Source organism: Stegostoma tigrinum, chromosome 15, assembly GCF_030684315.1.
Source record: "Stegostoma tigrinum isolate sSteTig4 chromosome 15, sSteTig4.hap1, whole genome shotgun sequence".
Classification (NCBI taxonomy): domain Eukaryota; kingdom Metazoa; phylum Chordata; class Chondrichthyes; order Orectolobiformes; family Stegostomatidae; genus Stegostoma; species Stegostoma tigrinum.
Window position 1 is genome coordinate 22,133,433 of NC_081368.1, and position 16,618 is coordinate 22,150,050.

General features: G+C 42.1%; 1 protein-coding gene across 1 annotated transcript in view; it reads right to left on the minus strand.

Moving 5' to 3' along the window:
* Nucleotides 1–4,852: 4,852 nt before the first annotated feature.
* Nucleotides 4,853–16,618, minus strand: part of zdhhc15b (zinc finger DHHC-type palmitoyltransferase 15b) — an 81,258-nt gene continuing 69,492 nt past the window's right edge. The window contains exons 11-12 of the mRNA XM_048544476.2: nt 14,819–14,896; nt 4,853–9,193 (exon numbers count right to left, since the gene is read on the minus strand). Coding sequence (XP_048400433.1) covers nt 14,850–14,896 — 47 coding nt within the window. The 3' untranslated portion in view covers nt 4,853–9,193; nt 14,819–14,849. The remainder of the gene's footprint in view (nt 9,194–14,818; nt 14,897–16,618) is intronic.

Sequence of the window (16,618 nt, forward strand, 5' to 3'; positions counted from 1 at the left end):
TGGATTCATACCTGGCACATAAGAAGATGGTCACGGTTGTTGGAGGCTGGTCACCTCAACTCCAGGATATCTCAGGGCACTGACAAGTTGGGCTGAAAGGCCTGACCAGTGATGTATGACTGTAAGTTCTAACAGTTATTCAGGGTGCTGTCCTAGGCTCCACCATCTTCAGCTGCTTCATCAATGACCTTCCCTCCATCATGAGGTCAGAAATGGGGATGTTCGCTGATGATTGCACAATGTTCAGCATGATTCACAATTTCTCAGATACTGAGCCAGTCTGTGTTCAAATTCAACAAGATCTGGACAATATCCAGGCTTGGGCTGACATGTGGCAAGTAACATTGGTGCCACACAAATGCCAAGCTATGAACATCACCAATAAGAGACAATCAAACCATTGCCCCTTGACATTCATGGAGTCAGTCATACAGCGCAGAAAAAGGCCCTTCGGCTCATTGAACCTCAGCGACATAACTCCCACTAAAGGCATGCCAATCCCAATTTCCTGCACTTGTTCCATATCATTGAATGTTATTCAATGGTGTTACTGTCACTGAATCCCCCACTATCAACATCCTGGGGGTTACCATTGACCAGTGATTCAAGTGGACTCACCACATAAACACAGTGGCTACATGAGCAAGTCAGAGGCTAGGAATACTGCAGTAAGTAACTCAACACCTGACTCCCAAAGCCTGTCCATCATCTATATTGCACAAGTCAGGCGTGTGATAGAATACTTCCTACTTGCCCGGATGCAGCTCCAACAATACTCCAGAAGCTCAATCCAATCCAGGACAAAGCAGCCCGCTCTTTTGACATCACATCAACTCTCTTCACCATCAACTCTCAGTAGCAGCAATGTATACTATTTTCAAGATGCACTATAAAAGATCCTCAGACAACACTTCCCAAATACAAGACACTTCCATCTAGGAGGACAAGGGCAGCAGGTACAGGAGAACACCAGCAGTGGCAAGTTCTCCAAGAAGCTCAACAGCTTGGCTTGGAAATATAGTTCCTTCACTGCTGCTAGATCATAATCTTCCCTTGTGGGTCAAGGTGGAGCAGATGGAATGCAGCAGTTCAAGAAGGCAGCTCAAGACCACCTTCTCAATGGCAACTAGGGATGGGCAATAAATGCTGGCCAGCCAGTGATGCCCATATCCCACAAATGAATATTAAAAAAAGAGAAATTAGGCTCAGTTGTCTTCGTACAACTGAGGTTAGACTTTCTCAACTCCTAACAACCCCTTCAGGGTTTTAACCAAATATGTCTTGTCTGGAACTTTCAAACTAAACGCCTTACATTGATGTAATCATTTTCTTAAAAAAAAGTTCTAAAGTATCTCACTTCTTCAAGAGCAACTGCCTTACATATTCAGCTGCAGCAATTTTCCTCAAGCTTTTGGTGTTTCCTCCAAGCCAAACAAAATTTCAGAATCTTTTAACTGAAGCTTAATGCACATCACTCTTTGTTTGTTTATTAAATTTTCCTAATAGAAGCAAAACCCTATTACTCTGTAGGAACACTCTCTACTATTGTGTTTTAAAAAGAAATCACCATGATGACATAAATACTTCCAAGTACTAAACATCTTTACATGCACAAAAATACCCACTTGCCACAAATTCGAAATCTAGAAATTCAACGAAGTGATACTAAGACATAGATGTCACTCATCTTACGTCAGACCTTGCTAAAATGTTTTGAGTTTCTGAATCAACCATCCTTTCACGTAGAGTCATACTGGACTGAAAGCATTAATGCTGTTCCTCTCTCCACAGATGCTGGTAGACCTGTTGAGTTTCTCTGGCACTATTTTTATTTTATACTTTTATTATGTGTGTAATACTCTTTGAGTATACTTTAAGTAGGTTTCCCTATTTTATCTTCTGTAAATAAACTTCTGTTTTGTTATTAAAACAAAATGTCTGTTCCTGTTTTGGAACAGGCTCCAACTTTAGATTCATTATATCTGCGGCCAATATTGTGATTGCAGTTAACTAAGTGGTGTTAAATCTCAAACACGTATGAACATAAATGATTTATTTTAATAAGTGTACTGTCTTACAATAAAGGTTTTAACAGACACATAACTATGAATTAATTACTGAATTATAGCATTTTTGCATTGCATGGGATCAGAAGACAGCCAAATTTAAAGATGTAAGCAGGAAAATGTCCAAACATAAAGTGCATTGTGATGACATGCTTAAGCTAAAAACTCAAAAATGGAGTAATAGACCAGCTTGGACAGAAAAAACAAAGTGCCGGAGTTTTAGACATCGGGGGAAAATAACAGATGGAAGACCTTATGTATAAAATTAAAAAAAAAGCCTACTTTTGTGCACTATGACAGGAAAGAATGTTAATCAACAGGATGAATGGATACTTGTCAACATCTCCTTTGCTAATATCATTTCAGACACAGACTATAAACGTTAGGAATATAAATCCAGTCGATTTGGCATCAATTGGGTATTGATTAGGCTTTCCTTTATCTCAGGTATTAACAGTGCCTATTCATCAGATCAACTTTTTTTAAAGATGTTACAGCCAATTAAATGAGCTCTCTTCTGCTTCTTGCTATTGTTCTGAATCAAAAACGTCATCTCAACAGATGAAACTGCAAACCAAGGTGCAAATCAATGTAACCTGCCAGTTGAATTTTTGAAAGAATTTACAGATTTTATTCTAGTAAATGAAAATATTGCATGCATGTTCGTGTTCAGACTGATCGGTGATTTTAAAATAGTCACAATTTCTTAAATTGCTATCGATTTCAATTTAATACAATATAAAAATTACAGAGTGCTCACACAATAGAAATGTGGCAATTAGATCTCAAATAAAATGCCAGTGATGCACTATATTGCTTATGCAATGCTCAAAGAAAAATAAAAATGAACAATTTTAAGTGTTTTTGTGAAGCTAGGAAAGAAAATTAGAGAGCAAATGGAATGTTCTGCTGAAATCAGTTTTAGAAAGCAGAGTTATTCAGAACTTAGTTATGTGAAGAAAATTCTGAATCTTATTTAATATAATCAAAAACTGAGTATGTTGCTCTTGAGATAGTAGGAACTGCCGATGCTGGAGAATCCAAGATAACACAACGTGAAGCCGGATAAACACAGCAGGCGAAGCAGCATCAGAGGAGCAGGAAAGTTTGACGTGTCAGGTCGAGACTCTTCTTCAGAAATGGGGAGGGGAGGGGATTCTGAAATAAATAGGGAGATGGGGGAGGTGGATAGAAGATGGATAAAGGAGAAGATAGGGTGAGAGGAGACAGACAGGGCAAAGAGGCGGGGTTAGAGCCAGTGAAGGTGAATGTAGGTAGGGAGTTAGGGAGGGGATAGGTCATACCAGGGAGGACAGACGGGTCAAGGAGGTGGGATGACGTTAGTGGGTAGGGGTTGGGGGTGGGGCTTGAGGTGGGAGGAATGCTTAGGGAGGCTGGGACTAGCTGGGCTGGTTTTGGGATGCGGTTGGGGAAGGGGGGATTTTGAAGCTTGTGAAGTCCACATGGGAACCCTTCAGCCCAAGGGTATCAAAGTGAAATAGGAGATGCTGTTCCTGCATCTTTTGGGTGGCGTCATCGTGGTAATGCAGGAGGCCCAGGATGGACATGTCGTCTGAGGAGTTGTGGGGGGGCAGTAGTTGAAATAGTTCGTGATGGGAAGATGTAGTTGTTTCTTGCAAACAGAGCGTAGGTGTTCCGCAAAATGGTCCCCAAGCCTCCGCTTGTAGAGGAGGCCACAACAGGAACAGCGGATACAGTATATCACACTAACAGATGTGCAGGTGAACATCTGTTTGATGTGGAAAGTCTTCTTAGGGCCTGGGAAGGGGGTGAGGGGGGAAGGTATAGGGCAGGCGTAGCACTTGCTTCGGTTGCAGGGAAAAGTGCCAGGGGTGGTGGGAGTGTGGAGCGGTCAAGGGGGTCACAGAGAGAGTGGTCCCTCCGGAAAGCACATAAGGGTGAGGAGGGAAAAATGTCTTTGATGGTGGGGTCAGATTGCAGATGGCAGAAATGTCGGAGGATGATGCGTTGGATTTGGAGGTTGGTGGGGTGGTACGTGTGGATGAGGCGGATTCTGTTTTGCTTATTATTGTGGGGCGTGAGGGATAAGTGGCGGGAAATGTGGGAGACATGGTCGAGCGCATTTTCGATCACTGTGGAGGGGAAGTTGCGGTTCTTGAAAAAAGAGGACATCTGGGATGTTCGGGAGTGGAATGCCTCTTCTTGGGAGCAGATGCGGCGGAGGCGTAGCATTTGGGATAGGGGATGGCCTTTTTACAGGAAGGTGTGTCAGAGGAAGAATATTCTAGGCAGTTGTGGGAGTCGGTAGGCTTAAAATGGATACCGGTTTCCAGGTGGATGCCAGAGATGGAGACAGAGACATCCAGGAAAGAGAGAGAGGTGTCAGAGATGGTCCAGGTAAACTTAAGGTTGGGGTGGAAGGTGTTAGTGAAGTGGATGAACTGTTCGAGCTCCTCGTGGGACATGAGGCGGTGCCGAAACAGTCATCAATGTAATGGAGGAAGAAATGAGGGATAGGGCCAATGTAGCTTTCCATTGTTATATTAATGGTTAGTTCTTTAGAATAAGAGCAATAGGTAGTTTACTTTGTGTTCTCAATTACCTAATTATTTTAATGTAAATTAAAAAAACATTTTCTAATCAGGGAGGAAAGACCAAGAGAATGTAAGTGATAAATTGTAATTGTCACTTTAAGGCTTGTGTTCAATAGTCTAATTGCAAGTTGATCAGAGTTTCTTGCAGAACAGAGACATCTGAAGGACATCACTCCTGCAGATAAATAAATAGAAAATAACGGCAATGTATCAAGTTATTAAAAAGGCAGAATTTTATTACTCTTACCACAGACCAAATATACATTCCAGCCTCAACCAAGTTATCCTTATCGATAAAATAGCATGGAAACCAATGAATAAGAAACAGGCACACAAATTTACGGGTTCTCTAATCTGTTGTATTCCAAGTCCCCACTTCTGTTTCACTTCATACAGAGACTCAGAGAAGTATCTATAGTAACAGTTAATGCCTCCACCTTGCTCAGCATGACATCATTCTGTTCCAAGAGATAGCAAGAACTGCAGATGCTGGAGTCAGAGGCAACAGTGTGGAGCTGGAAGAACACAGCATGCAAGGCAGTATGAGAGGAGCTGGAAAGGTGGTGATGTTTCGACTCAGGACCTTTCCACAGAAACTAGACTCATTTCTGAAGAAGGATCCTGATATCACTGCTGCAGATAAATAAATAGAAAATAACAGCAATATATCAAATTATTAAAAGGGTAGAATTTTATTACTCTTACACAGACCAAATATACATTCCAGCCTCAACCAAGTTATCCTTATCTACAAGTAGCATGGAAACCAATGAATAAGAAACAGGCACACAAATTAGACCCATTTCTGAAGAAGGGTCCCAATGTGAAACGTCAACTTTCCTGCTCCTCTGTTGTTGCCTAGCCTGCTGTGTTCCTCCATCATTCTGTTCTAGTTTAATTTGCAGGAGATGGTCCCTGATAGCTCTGTATATGGTAAAAATATCTGGAAGTTACCAGACAATTAACCAGTAACAAAGACACACTGAGTTATATCAGCTCACCAACTGAAACAGAGATTGCATCAACCTGCAAATACTTTTTGCCTTATTTTAGACAATTGTATTAAATATACATATTTTAAAAATATTTAATTGAATGTTTTATTAGCATTGGAAAAATGGATGGAAGGTTTCCATCATCACTGTAAGTGTGTAAGTGGAAATTGATTTTCCCTTGCATTTCTCCACACAACATTTCCTAAGTCTGAATAGTTCTCATATTACAGCATGCTTTTAACTTGCTGTTCCTTTTGAATCAAATGGAGGTAGAAAGTCAAGATAAACGCAATAAAGATCAAATATTCCATAAATCCAAACATAAATTGGCACATAAGCACTGCAATGTATGTAAATACAATTGTTCAAAATTGAGATGTGCAGCTCTATTAAGACCAAATTGTCTATCTCAAAATGCAAATCAGGATAATTTATGATTATCTTCCTCCACCTTCAAAACTTGCTAAAGCGAATTAAAAACAATGAAAACCCATGCAATACTTTCTGCTTGTTACCAGATTAATCTATTAATTGGGAAATTCTGTACAAGGATATTGTGTGTACACCAGTTATTTTTGCTACAGAAGAGGGAGAAATCAGGACTGCATGAATGTTTTCTGTTATATTAAAATTATTTTTAACAATCCAGTCCTAAAACTACTTTTCTCTGTGAATTTGTTCAAACTAACATTAAATTGGGAATGTCACAAAAAAGGTTGCTCTAACAAAAACAGAGATAGTCATTATATAACTAAAAAAAATGAACAAGTGCTTACAATGCAACAGATAATAATGCATGCTGGAATATTCTGTAGTACATGTATTACAGTGCAGTTTTCAGAAAAGTGTATTACAGGACTTGTGCCTGTCTTTACATTGTAACACCACGTTTTAAAAAATTGACATACACTTGAGTCCATCTGTTAGCCTTGTGTTTAAGTTAAGCGTTGAAATTAAAAGTCAAACTTGCAAAGGCTTGGTGCATCTATCAAAACACCTTACACAGCAGGGATTAGAGTTTTCAATTCTCAGTTCTAGAAATTGTGTATACATTGCATAGGTGTCACATTATAAAAAGAAAATTTCAGGCTTATCAAACAGAAAAGCCTCATAATTGCTTCCACTTTGCTAAACCTGCACTTTGGAAAAAATACTATTGCGAAAATCAGTTTCAATTTCTACATATGTCATTCATCTACTTAAGAAAAAAACTGGATATTTACAACTGAACTATGTCAAACTTTGCAATTAAGTCACTGATTGGTTTATCATAAAGGAGTTAGCTGATGACAAGAAAGGTCTTTAAATATTCACAATGTGACCAAAAATAAAAACAGAACAATTCTTCCAATAGATTCTAACAAAAATAAGTGTGCACAGCTGCAGCAGCAGCCTTATCTGAAAAATCCCAAAGTTGTGTTATACTGGACAGCAAACTATCCAGTCGCTATTTTTAAATATAGACAGATTCATATTTGAAATCCAGTTTCCTTTCATTACAACTGCCTTACGTTCCTAGATAGCTTCGCGTCATACAGTCAGAGAGTAAGTGTGTTTATGTCAAGCAACAGGAAGGACAGTTTTACACCATTCCTTCAAATATAAAAAGGTGTTCAGAATTCTGTTTCTATTACACTCCTGAGAGTCCAAAATGAATTCTTTAATTTGGTTTGATCAATAACAGACATTAAAAAAGATAATTAAAGATCACAGTTACATTCATACAGAGCCTTTCATAATTTCAGCACATCCCAAAATTCTTTACAGGCAATGAAGTGGTCTTGAAGTGCTGTCCCTGTTATAAGAAATGCACAGTCAATTTGCACAGAACAGGATTGCACAAAATACAATAAAACAAATGACAAAACTGTCTGTTTAGGTGTTGGTTGAGAGAAAACATGGACAAATATAAAATGAAAATTATTAAAAGTTGTTTGAATGAACTCACAATAAATGATGGCTGGGCAGATGCTTTTAATGCTTATCATACTTGTAAGAGCAACATTTTAATGCTGGAAAGTGGTTTCACTAAACCCACTGATAAAAAAAATGTTTTTCAAATTGTTTGTATGCCAAAGATGGAAGCTACGTCATACTTTAATACTTCAGAATTCCATTAATAAAAAACATTGAGGCCTACAGTAATTGTTTTTCTTTATGGATTAATATCCTTGAACCTAGCAGCAGTTATTCCTTAATGTTGCTGGAGATGATGAAAGCCTATGGCTTGTTGTCCTCTAGTTCAAGCAGCTTGTCCTGCATTCACCTCAGCATTTTGGAAACAGAAGGATTACCCAAGATAAGAAACCTTTCACACATCAAAATTAGGAAATTCAAAAGCCACATGATGAGAACACAACTCATTTGAAACCTGGAAAAGATGTTACAAAGTTCTCATGATATTACAGTATTCATTAACCACTGTGGTTTAGTGAATTTGTGCATTTGGAGACAGCCAATCTCCTGCTCTAATGGCTTGCAGTTTTTAGGGAGATATACATGCTGATTTTTCAACAGTTAATTTCTTCCCTGAATTTAAGGGTACTTTATGGAATAAACCACAAACAAGTATCAACTGCAAACACTGATTTTTCCAATTGGAGTTGGCACAGACAGAAAGTGCAAGATGGCATTTTAGGGTGGAATTTTGCCACAAAGTTAACGAACTGCTTCTTTTACTGTAGATTTTTGGTCACTGTTCCTTTGCTCAAAATTAAGGTTCCAGGTAAAAGAAAATCATACCTTCATGGAATGACAATGAGAACCAGACTATTTGCTGTCCTGTAAAGCTTAACATTGGCACGAGCACAGTAAATAACAGGTAACTTTCCTTCGATTAGAGAGTGACTCAAACTTTAGAGCAGATACTGCTTTACAGATCTTTGGTCCCTCACTGGAGTAATTTTATTGTATTTAATTTTGAGGGTAGTTTAAAAATATGTACATCACATTACAAACATATCAAAAAAAACTAGCTAAGTTTAAGAATCTTCTAAACATATTTTTAAAAAAATGAAAAAAAAACATTCTTTTAAAAAAATGACCTGGTTTGAAATGACTTAATTCATATAAACATAGTAAACAATCAACCTACTGCTTTTTCGTTCAAACACATGGTTGAACAGACAACGCAGTTCTTATGCAATTTGAAAATTTTATATTTGTACCGTACTTGTGCAATATTAATGCAAGGGACACTTTTGTTTAGCATTTCACCCTAATGAGTTAAATACAGTGTGTCAATGTTTAATTAAACCCAAGGTTGGTTTTAGGTATCTGTGATAGAACCTCATTAAAACACACATTATTTACATAAAAGTTCATATTTGTGGTTACCCAGTTATAAGTAAATTTACAGCATTTCCCTCCCACAGCAAGGAAGTGGTTGTTGGGAACCAAAGCATGAATGTACATTATCTGTTGAAAGATCTTCAGGAGATTGCCTGGTGTAGGTAGGTAATATTCATTTCCGTTTTCTATGTTGAAGACCCTCAAAGATCTTTGGTTCTTTTGTTCACACTTAGATAATACCGCAGTATCTGGGAGTGATCTGAAACTACAGCAATAACGGATATCAACCATATACTAAAATTATTTTGATAAGTTATTTACCAACAATGATCTTTTTTATATTTATGGAGGAGACCTATCAACAGTAAATCAATAAAAATAAAACTTGCTTCTCACAATACTGCTGATAAACAGTGGATAAGGTTCAGAGCTCTATGGCTGGCAAACATTAAAATGACCAATTCTGAAATATTATCAATGACAGTATGAAACAGTGTAATTTGTCAGCAGCTTCATGGCCAGTTTTGGCATTCAAGAACAGAAGCTTGCTCTATCAATGCTATTGCTCCTCACCAGTCCTTCCTGCTTACCTCTGCTCTGCAAACTGTTTTCCAGCAGTTAATCTAATTGACTACATGTGCAAATCTGTACAGTGCTAACTTTGACAAGAGTGATTCCAGGTAGGAAATGGGGAATGAATGGGATTTTAATATAGGCAAGTGGATGGGATTGTTACGAGGTGAACACCATTGCATGAAAGCATGCCAGGTAGAGAACTCCTTCCCAACTTTCAGGTTTAACTCAGTCAAGACAATGAACGGGCAACTAACCTATTCCCAAGGAGCATTTCAACATTAATGAGGCTGATAGCCTGTGTTTTAACACCCTTTGTAGAATTTCCAAACCTATGAGAAACTGTCAGGAAAACCTCAAAGGTCACCCACGGCCAGGTTTGATTCCACCCTCCCCATGACTGGATCCCCCTGCCATGGTAAGAGGTTTGCACTCCCATGAGTTCTGTGGCTTCCTCTACTGCATTCCTTACCCAACTGGCTGACTTCTGTGCATGGAACCTTTCGATGACCAATGACACACTCTATGGAGTTAAAATTCTACATGTGGGGAAGCCCAACGTTATACTTTCACACATCTTCCCAGAAAGCAAGGGTCAGTCAAATCCTATTGTTTTAGACATCCACACAGATCTTGACTAGTGAAGCTATGTGCAGCATTGACGGAATCCATCCCTGGATGATCAAAAGAAAATTTTTAGCAGAACTCTGGGTTCTGAGAGTCCAGTTTTGAAATCTTACTCTCTGTTGATATCAATACTAACCATAATTTTAATCTGAGGCTTTGACTGCAGAGATTGATATTACAGCATAATGAATCAGCAGGATTTCCCTCAATTAATTTAAAAATAATTACTGTATTAAAAATTTGGACTTCTTAATCTTAAAAGTAAGTCACAACTTTTGTATTTTACACATCATTTTTATCCTCACACGTTGGGGTTATTAATGCTGTGTACCACATTTCTATTGAAAAGGAGAAGAATCTGCTTCCACATCTTTTCAAGTGACAGTGCTCATTAGCAGGTTTGCAGTGACCTTATGAGACTCCCTTCCTTTGTTAAAGTACCAGACCTCTGCACACCTATAGCCATAAAGCAAAATGCTTGTTTAGGTACATGCTAAAACTCTACTTTTCCTAAGGAAAATGCCCTATGCCATATGCTATTCCAAAATGATTGCTAGTCATGTTCACCACTAGTCAAAATCAAACACAAAGTGCTGAACAGCAATGTAGGTGCTCAATTTTTCTTGCTGACATGAGACTTCACTGGTTTCTCTTGCTATTTACAATGCATTGGAAAGCTGTCACTAACAAAAACCACACAATGCTACAGCTTCACCATATAACAATTCTAATTAATCTGCAGGATGTATTTTCATTCATTGATAAATGCAAGGATTTTAGAGATCTGAATGAACTCACAAACTACCTGAATTCTGGATGATAAAGTGTGAAGCTGGATGAACACAGCAGGCCAAGCAGCATCTCAGGAGCACAAAAGCTGACGTTTCAGGCCTAGACCCTTCATCAGAGAGGGGGATGGGGTGAGGGTTCTGGAATAAATAGGGAGAGAGGGGGAGGCGGACCGAAGATGGAGAGAAAACAAGATAGGTGGAGAGGAGAGTATAGGTGGGGAGGTAGGGAGGGGATAGGTCAGTCCAGGGAAGACGGACAGGTCAAGGAGGCGGGATGAGGTTGGTAGGTAGGAGATGGAGGTGCGGCTTGAGGTGGGAGGAAGGGATGGGTGAGAGGAAGAGCAGGTTAGGGAGGCAGAGACAGGCTGGGCTGGTTTTGGGATGCAGTGGGGGGAAGGGATGAGCTGGGCTGGTTGTGTGATGCAGTGGGGGGAGGGGACGAACTGGGCTGGTTTTGGGATGCGGTGGTGGAAGGGGAGGTTTTCAAGCTGGTGAAGTCCACATTGATACCATTGGGCTGCAGGGTTCCCAAGTGGAATATGAGTTGCTGTTCCTGCAACCTTCGGGTGGCATCACTGTGGCACTGCAGGAGGCCCATGATGGACATGTCATCTAAAGAATGGGAGGGGGAGTTAAAGTGGTTCGCGACTGGGAGGTGCAGTTGTTTATTGCGAACCGAGCATAGGTGTTCTGCAAAGCAGTTCTCAAGCCTCCGCTTGGTTTCCCCAATGTAGAGGTAGCCACACGGGTACAATGGATACAGTATAGGACACGGCCGGTGACCCCGCCAATGACGTCACATCCGCCACCGTCGGGCACACCACTTCTGGGACTGCAGACGCGACCGCTGCTGCAGTCACCGCCTCCACTTCCAGTTACAACACCATGCACACCACCCTCACCGCTGCTGCTGCCGCCCTCCCTGCTCCTCCCACCGCCGACGGAACCCCGCCCACGGCAGACACTGACGGAACCCCGCCCATGGCCGACGCAACCCTGCCAACAGCCGACAACCTCATCGCTCCCCCCACAACCTCCACAGCCAGCAACCCCAGAGGAGACAGCCACACTGAGCCCTGCTGAATCTTCACCATCCCTGCAGACCTCCCACTGACTGAGGACGAACCGTCAGTCCTAAGCAAGGGCCCCACCTTTGTCCCCCTACAACCATACATCAACAAATACCCGTCACATTTGGACACGGAGCAGTTTTTCCGCAGCCTTCGTCTCCACGCTTACTTCTTCAACCGGGAGCCCAACCCTCCCACCACTGACCCCTTCACCCGCCTCCAACACAACTCCTCCTCCTGGACACCACCCCCAGGCCTCCTAATCTCCCTCGACCTCTTCATCTTCAACTGCCGTCGAGACATTAACTGCCTCAACCTCTCCATTCCTATCACACACTCCAACCTCTCCCCCGCAGAACGGGCTGCCCTCCGCTCCCACCCCAACCTCACCATCAAACCCGCAGACAAGGGTGGCGCAGTGGTGGTATGGCGCACTGACCTCTACATCGCTGAGGCCAAACGCCAACCCTCCGACACCTCCTCCTACCGCCCTCTTGATCATGACCCCACGGCCGAGCACCAAACCATCATCTCCAACACCATTCATGACCTCATCTCCTCAGGGGACCACCCACCCACAGCCTCCAACCTTGTTATTCCCCAACCCCGCACGGCCCGTTTCCACCTCCTTCCCAATATCCACAAACCTGCCTGCCCTGGTCGACCCATTGTCTCAGCCTGTTCCTGCCCCACTGAACTCATCTCCACCTAACTGGACTCCATTTTCTCCCACTTTGGTCCAGGAACTCCCTACCTATGTCCGTGACACCACCCACACCCTCCACCTCCTCCAGAACATCCAATTTCCTGGCCCCCAACACCTCATTTTCACCATGGACGTCCAGTCCATATACACCTGTATTCTGCATGCAGATGGCCTCAAGGCCCTCCGCTTCTTCCTGTCCCACAGGCCCGACCAGTCCCCCTCCACTGACACCCTCATCCGCCTAGCTGAACTCGTCCTCACCCTCAACAACTTCTCTTTTGACTCCTCCCACTTCCTACAGACTAAGGGGGTGTCCATGGGCACCCGCATGGGCCCCAGCTATGCCCGCCTCTTTGTAGGTTACGTGGAACAGTCCCTCTTTCGCACCTACACAGGCCCCAAACCCCACCTCTTCCTCTGTTATATTGATGACCGTATCAGTGCCGCCTCTTGCTCCCCAGAGGAGCTCGAACAGTTCATCCACTTCACCAACACCTTCCGCCTCAACCTTAAGTTCACCTGGGCCATCTCTAACACATCCCTCACCTTCCTGGACCTCTCAGTCTCCATCTCAGGCAACCAGCTTGTAACTGATGTCCATTTCAAGCCCACCGACTCCCACAGCTACCTAGAATACACCTCCTCCCACCCACCCTCCTGCAAAAATTCCATCCCCTATTCCCAATTCCTCCACCTCCGCCGCATCTGCTCCCAAGATGAGGCATTCCACTCCCACACATCCCAGATGTCCAAGATCTTCAAGGACCGCCACTTTCCCTCCACAGTGGTTGAGAACGCCCTTGACCGTGTCGCCCGCATTTCCTGCAACACATCCCTCACACCCCGCCCCCGCCACAACCGCCCAAAGAGGATCCCCCTCGTTCTCACACACTACCCCACCAACCTCCGGATACAACGCATCATCCTCCGACACTTCCGCCATCTACAATCTGACCACACCACCCAAGACATTTTTCCATCCCCACCCTTGTCTGCCTTCCGGAGAGACCACTCTCTCCGTGCATCCCTTGTTCGCTCCACACTGCCCTCCAACCCCACCACACCCGGCACCTTCCCCTGCAACCGCAGGAAATGCTACACTTGCCCCCACACCTCCTCCCTCACCCCTATCCCAGGCCCCAAGATGACTTTCCACATTAAGCAGCGGTTCATCTGCACATCTGCCAATGTGGTATACTGTATCCTTTGTACCCGGTGTGGCTTTCTCTACATTGGGGAAACCAAGCGGAGACTTGGGAACTGCTTTGCAGAACACCTCCGCTCGGTTCGCAATAAACAACTGCACCTCCCAGTCGCGAACCATTTTAACTCCCCCTTCCATTCTTTAGATGACATGTCCATCATGGGCCTCCTGCAGTGCCACAATGATGCCACCCGAAGGTTGCAGGAACAGCAACTCATATTCCGCTTGGGAACCCTGCAGCCCAATGGTATCAATGTGGACTTCACCAGCTTGAAAATCTCTCCTTCCCCTGCCGCATCCCAAAACCAGCCCAGTTCGTCCCCTCCCCCCACTGCACCACACAACCAGCCCAGCTCATTCCCTCCTCCCACTGCATCCCAAAACCAGCCCAGCCTGTCTCTGCCTCCCTAACCTGTTCTTCCTCTCACCCATCCCTTCCTCCCACCTCAAGCCGCACCTCCATTTCCTCCCTACTAACTTCATCCCACCTCCTTGACCTGTCCATCTTCCCTGGACTGACCTATCCCCTCCCTACCTCCCCACCTATACTCTCCTCTCCACCTATCTTGTTTTCTCTCCATCTTCGGTCCGTCTCCCCCTCTCTCCCTATTTATTCCAGAACCCTCACCCCATCCCCCTCTCTGAAGAAGGGTCTAGGCCTGAAACATCAGCTTTTGTGCTCCTGAGATGCTGCTTGGCCTGCTGTGTTCATCCAGCTTCACACTTTATTATCTTGGATTCTCCAGCATCTGCAGTTCCCATTATCTCTGAATTCTGGTTGGGAAGTTTGAGACTATTTCTTACTCAAACACCAAAAGTTAGCATATTTCAACAGGACTACATTTTTGCTCTATTTTCCTCCTGAGTTTAAACACGAATTTGTAATCAATGAAAATGAATGAGGCTTATGGATACTCACCTATGAATGCTAAAACAGCATCACAGGTCAGCTAAGACTCCATTTCAACAGTCACAGAGGTAGTGCCACTTGCAGTTGCTGAAGAGAAAAAGCAGTTACACCTTAGACAAAATAAATACCTGATTTATTAAAGAAAATTATCTTATGTTTTCTGTAAGTTTACATTTAGTATTGTAAGCACATTACATTGAATGTAGAAATGTACTGTTTTATATTATTATATACCCCACCTTGCTTCTGGTTCTCATTCCTTAGCAAAATTCCCCTTCTGGTACTAATTGAACATTCTTCATTGCCGAGCAAGTTGCTTGACTAACAGCAGGACATGACAGACAATCCTAACCTCATTCAATATTTACAGCCATACATTCTTGCAGAAGAGAAAACCATTAGGAAAACTGGCTTATGTTTGCCACTTCTTTAGACTGAGGGCACGAAGGTCAATTCTAATTACTCACCACTGCTCAAATTTATCAACAAAGAACAAGGATCAAACTTTAATCTTTTTTTACATGGCTCCACATCATGTCAAGTGGTGTCTTTTACTAACTACATTCTGATTGCTCTTTCTTAATATCCAGTATAAATGATGTAGAATTTTCCTAAATGGCAAGAGGCTAATGGTCAAATGAGATAATGTTTAGCAGAAAATGGAGTGCGCACTAGCTGTTTCATCTATGAGAATTACCATTCATCTACATGAAGAGAAAAACAATTAGAAGTAGCCAACAAAGATCTTAAAGCAGACAGTTATTGTTGACAAATTTCAGTGTTCTTTAAGACACGGATCAAATTCATATTTATTTAAATTGCCTTGAGATTTCTCAAGGGTTACTTTTCGATTCTCATGAACTTCTTTCTTAGGTGAGAAATCTATGACCATTATCTTCTGTACTTGTATTCAGATTTTTTTATTCACCTAGAGGATGTGGGCATCTCTGGCTAGGCTAGCATTTATTGCCCATAGGACAGTTAAGAGTCAACTACATTGCTGTGGGTCTGGAGTCACATGTCAGCCAGACCAGGCAAGAATGAAAGATTTCTTTCCCTAAAGGACATTAGTGAGCCAGATGGGTTTCTACAACAATCAACAATGATTTCATGGTCATCATTAGACCCTTAATTCCAGATTCTTTATGGAATTCAAATTCCATCATCTGCGATGACAGGATTTGAAACAGAGTCCCCAGAACATCAACTGATCATTCTGGATTAACAGTCCAGCGATAATATCGTTGGGCCATTGCCTCCCATATATGGGATTTTTGGGTTGTCAAAAACAGAATTAGAAGAATTGATCAATACCCTAAATAAATTATCAGTCCTCTATTCAGCTAAAAACCACAACTACAGAAGATGTTCTATTTTACATACACTCCAGTATTTGAAGTGGCACAGAACAACAACAATAAGTTAGAAACAAAATATTTTCCTTCAGTAATCGACACACTTCATCTCTGTGACTTCAACTTTCCATGGCTCCCAAAAACTGGAAATTATATTTTACTTTCTCAAAAACCAAGAAATGTAAACAGACACAATACCATTCTTAAGATTTATTAGAGAACTGCATCTACTGCTCGTGTGTTCTGCTACTACATCCTTCATATTAGACTGTAACATTTTCCCAATGACAGATGCCAACTGGCCTGTAGTTATCATTTTTGTATCCCTCCATTTTTGAATAAACATGATACACTAGTAGTTTTCCAAGCCACTGGGAGTTTTCTAGAATTTAAGGATTCTTGGAAGATCACAACCAGAGGATCAAGTAGCTCTACAGCTACTCCCTTTAAAATA